Source organism: Musca autumnalis, unplaced genomic scaffold, assembly GCF_047663935.1.
Source record: "Musca autumnalis isolate F117 unplaced genomic scaffold, ASM4766393v1 scaffold_67, whole genome shotgun sequence".
Lineage (NCBI taxonomy): Eukaryota > Metazoa > Arthropoda > Insecta > Diptera > Muscidae > Musca > Musca autumnalis.
The window spans coordinates 348269-353049 of record NW_027412277.1 but is presented as its reverse complement, the minus strand read 5'-3'; the positions used below and the strand labels follow the sequence as shown (position 1 = coordinate 353049).

Sequence of the window (4781 nt, the reverse complement as noted above, 5' to 3'; positions counted from 1 at the left end):
ATTTCAAAAATTACGATTTTTCCATATTTTCCTTAAATTTTTCTAACTTTTGGGGAATTTTATCTGCCTCTTTTGGAGAATTTTCCTATTCCAACGAGGAAATTTCACTGTAGACAGATAAAGTAAAGCGATTTTCCTAATTAAATCGACGCTTTCTTAAGTAAGAGTTAAATTTCCTTCCGATTTTTCCATTATTTCCAATCCAGAATGTCGTTGGACTCATTCATCCGCAATGCTGACCAGCTGGTCTCATTCAATGCTGGAGTCGCTGATGGCACTATTCCATTAACCTCCGCCCAGTTGCTTAAAATTCATATTTCCGAATTTAAGGCCTTGTGGGAACGTGCAAAGTCCTCATTCGAACAATTTATGGCCGAAAGGGCTAATGAAGAGGGTGAAGAAGAAAATGACGACGAAGAGGTAGCGTCCGAAATGGACACCTTCCAGGCTAAGTACAAGAGCACTTACGTGACGTATTGTACTTGCCTAGCTAAATTGTCCGAATTTTTGGAAGACTTCCAAGCACATCATAATCCAAAAGAATCTTCCGTTTCTCCATCTTTGCCCTCCAATAGTCCCGTTGCAGAAGATCGTCACAGTTGCGGTCATTCCTTCCGCCTTCCTCCATGCGACACTGAAGTCTTTGACGGCAATTATATGTCATGGCCTACATTCCGAGACATGTTCACGGCTGTGTACATTAAGAACTCCGGGCTCAGTCCAGTCGAGCGTTTATTCCATTTGACCCAGAAGACTAGAGGAGAAGCTCGAGATATAGTCCAAAGATCCCCATTGACTAACCAAGGTTTCCAATTAGCCTGGCAGAACTTGTGCGCTAGATTCGAGAACAAAAGAATTCTTGTGAATGGTCAACTCAAGGTTCTTTTCAGTATTCCTTTTATTAAAGTCGAATCAGCTTCTGCCTTAAAGTCAATGCAGCGTGATATCAATTCCTGTATATCTGCGCTTTCCTTGTACGATATCGATATCAAGAGTTGGGATCCGATATTCGTATTCCTTTGCTCCAATCGTCTTCCAGACTCAACTCTAACTTTGTGGGAACAAGGTCTCACTGACAAAACAGCCCTTCCAAAGTGGGAAGACCTTGATTCCTTTCTCACAAATCGGTATCGTACCCTTGAGTCCGTTTCCGAGATGCGAAGCAATTCAAAGTCGGAGGACAATAAAAGGAAATCACATTCCAATCCCAAAACTTCAAAATTTAGTTCATTCCAGACTAAAGTTTCTGCTCCAAAATGTCCATTGTGCACCAATTCCGAGCACATTCTTCGAAAATGTCCAAAGTTTGTCGCAATGGACATTAAACAACGCTCATCCGAGGTGAAGAAACAAGGGCTATGCCTTAATTGTTTCTCTAAGACACATCATGTCCGTAATTGTTCCAGTAAAAAGAACTGTTTTGAGTGCCAACGAAGACACAAAACTATGCTACATGACAACTCTGTACATAGTCGTCCCTCCAATCTTCCTTCTAACCCCAATAGTAACTCAGCCTTGAGTGCTAGATCTGTTCCGTTTACTCCAAATTCCGTACAGTCCACTAGTTCTGGGAACGGAGTGATCCAATCGTGTTTCACAACGAGCTCAAGGGGAGTTTTGTTGGGGACTGCTCTGGTGGATGTGATTCACTTAGGTGTTTCATATCAAGCCCGAGTGCTTCTCGATTCCGGTTCACAGGGAACCTTTGTTTCCGAGAAGTTCTTCAACAAATTGAAGCTTCCTTTCCAACGTACGAACGTGCATATTTCCGGTCTCAACAATACCACTGCAGCTTCCGTTCGAAAACTTTGTTCCATATTATTATGTTCCAGACTTGAGAAGTCCGTCCAAGTTGAAGTCCAGGCATTTGTCGTTCCGAAGTTATCTGGAAATCTCCCTTAGCAGACTCTGCCCACGTCCTTGTTCTCTCGCCTTCCTAACATCAAGCTAGCAGATCCTCATTTCCACAAGAGTTCCGCCATTGATCTGCTAGTTGGAGGTGATTTTATTCCTGAAATCATGCGATCCGGGGTAATGCATAATTTGTGTGAATCCCTAATGGGACAAGAGACCATCTTCGGATGGGTTCTTACCGGTCCCATTCCCCTCCCTTCTCCATCGTCCACCGTAGTCTCCAACTTCTGCGAAATTTCCCTTGACAAGGAAATACGCCGTTTCTGGGAGGTGGAGAACGGTACAAGAAAGAAGTTCACTTCCAATTCCGACAAATCTTGCGAAGAACTGTTTGTCTCGACTACCACGAGAAACAAAGACGGCAGGTATGTCGTTCGCCTTCCCTTCAAAGAAGGTTTTCCAGATAAAATTTTCCTAGGACAATCCCGTCCAAGTGCGGTCTCTCAATTCCTCCGCAATGAGAGCCGTCTTCTCCGAAATCCGAATTTTAAATTAGAGTATGATCAGGTTCTGGATGAGTACATTCAGCTGAAGCATATGGTTCCAATTCAAACTCCGAGTTCCAATTCTAATCCAGGCCACTACTATATGCCGCATCATTCCGTTGTAAAGCCGGATAGAACCACCACAAAAGTTCGTGTGGTTTTCAACGCATCGGCTGCTTCAGCCAATGGTCAAAGTCTCAATGATATTTTGCATACAGGTCCAGTGTTGCAGAATGACTTGACCACACTCATTCTCAAATGGCGATTATTCCGTTTCGTGTTCAATGCTGACATCCAAAAAATGTACCGCCAGATTCTTGTCCATTCTGATCATACTCCGTTCCAAAGAATTGTCTTCCGCAACCACTCAGGTGAAATCATCCAAGATTTCGAGCTACAAACTGTCACTTTCGGTGTCAATTGTGCTCCCTACTTAGCTATTCGCACCCTTTTGCAACTAGCTGATGATGTCCAAAGTAGCCATCCAAAGGCAAGTTCCATTATCCGCAATGATATGTACGTGGATGATGTACTCTCCGGTGAACATTCACTTTCCGAAGCTATCAATTCCAAAAATGAGCTTAAATCCGCTCTATCATCAGCTGGTTTCTCCCTTCGAAAATGGACAGCGAATTCAATGGATATTCTAGCGGATCTTCCTAATGATCATTTGTTGTGTGAAGATTTCCTGAATTTCGACGACAGTAGCACAGCAAAAACGCTAGGAATTCGTTGGAACGCTCGTTCAGATTCATTTTTCTTTGTCACAACGCCTTTTCCAACATCATCTTCCTATACAAAGAGGGAGATTCTTTCCCAGATCTCCAAACTTTTCGATCCTGCAGGCTGGCTTTCGCCATGCATCGTTGTGGCAAAAATTATAATGCAGAAAATATGGTCCGATGGTACGGGGTGGGACGACGTTATAAATCCGACCACTCTGTCGCAGTGGAAGATTTTCCAATCCGACTACTCTAGTCTTGATCGAGTCCGAATTCCAAGATGGCTCCATTACACTCCTTCCGCTGAAGTCCAATTTCACGGTTTTTGCGATGCCTCTGAAAGGGCATATGCAGCCGCCATATATGTGCGAATAGCTCAAGGTTCCTGCATATTCACCCACCTGGTGTATTCCAAAACAAGAGTTGCTCCAGTTAAGACATTATCTATTCCACGCCTAGAACTCAGAAATGATTGACACGTTACTTCCTACTCTCGATATTCCTAATTATTCCTTATTCTGCTGGACAGACTCGACAATAGTTCTTTCCTGGCTTTCCAAACCACCAGGCCATTGGCTAACATTTGTAGCCAATAGAGTTTCCAATATAGTCCAGGTGGTTAATCCTTCCAAATTCCATCATGTTCCTTCCGATTCCAACCCGGCAGACTTAGCAAGTCGTGGTCTTCTACCATCGGATATCGTCCATAATGATCTCTGGTGGTTTGGACCGACTTGGCTTAGTGACTCCGCCGATCGATGGCCGAACAATATTCCTATCCAAGACACAAACGCGGAACGCAAACCCCTTAAAGTCTACTTTTCCTATTTCGAGGATCCCGCTGACATTCTGGGGAATTTCTCGTCGTATCCCCGGGCCCTCAGGGTGTTTGCTTACGTCCATCGATTCTTCAGGCGGACACATCCGAGATTCCGTTCCGATTTCAATCATGAGTCACACTTGGTTTCCAGTTCTGAAATCCTTGTTGCTCGAAGTCTGCTGGTAAAATGGTACCAGAAAGTCCACTTTCCAAATGAATATAAGGCTCTATCCTGTAAGCAGTCAATTTCTCCAGCCAGTTCGATTCTAAGTCTAAATCCGTTCTTAGATTCCGATGGTTTAATCCGTTCCTGTGGTCGTTTAGATTCCGCTCCATGCATCCTGTACGATGAGAAACGTCCCATTATCCTTCCGTACAATTGTCAATTTTCCAGGCTATATGTTGATTTTGTCCATAAAATCACTATCCATGGCGGTAACCAACTGGTTCTTAGATAAGATCCCAATACTGGATCCCTAAAGTCAAGAATCTTATTAAGACCACCATCAACAAGTGTCGGCCTTTTATTCTGTACAAAAAGCGATGTCAGAAGCAAATCATGGCTGCGCTCCCTCCTGAGCGTACCGAAATTTCACGTCCTTTCTTCCGCACGGGCCTCGACTTCGCAGGTCCCTTTGACATCAAAGCTTATTCCGGTCGCACATGTCGTATCACGAAAGGATATGTGTGCGTTTTCATTTGCTTTTCGACCAAGGCAATTCATCTCGAGGCTACTTCCGATCTTTCCACATCCTCGTTCTTGGCAGCATTCCACAGATTCGTCTCTCGGCGAGGATCCCCCGCTCATTTGTACTCTGACAATGGTACGACATTTGTGGG

At 44.0% G+C, this 4781-nt stretch overlaps 1 protein-coding gene across 1 annotated transcript; it reads left to right on the top strand.

The window, feature by feature from the left end:
• The first annotated feature begins 207 nt into the window (after nucleotides 1–207).
• On the top strand, nucleotides 208–4421 carry LOC141388170 (uncharacterized). Its single transcript, XM_073958202.1, has 4 exons — nucleotides 208–777; nucleotides 1906–3304; nucleotides 3651–4175; nucleotides 4336–4421. The coding sequence occupies exons 1-4, from the start codon at nucleotides 208–210 to the stop codon at nucleotides 4419–4421; spliced, it is 2580 nt and encodes an 859-aa protein (XP_073814303.1).
• Nucleotides 4422–4781: the final 360 nt, after the last annotated feature.

Excerpts from the sequence above, each read along its gene's own strand:
- LOC141388170 (XM_073958202.1), top strand. The coding sequence starts at position 208 with ATGTCGTTGGACTCATTCATCCGCAATGCTGACCAGCTGGTCTCATTC. Across the intron at positions 3,305-3,650 it reads GCAGAAAATATGGTCCGATG|ACTCGACAATAGTTCTTTCC; the intron begins GTACGGGGTGGG and ends TCTGCTGGACAG. Across the intron at positions 4,176-4,335 it reads TGAATATAAGGCTCTATCCT|GCTATATGTTGATTTTGTCC; the intron begins GTAAGCAGTCAA and ends TCAATTTTCCAG.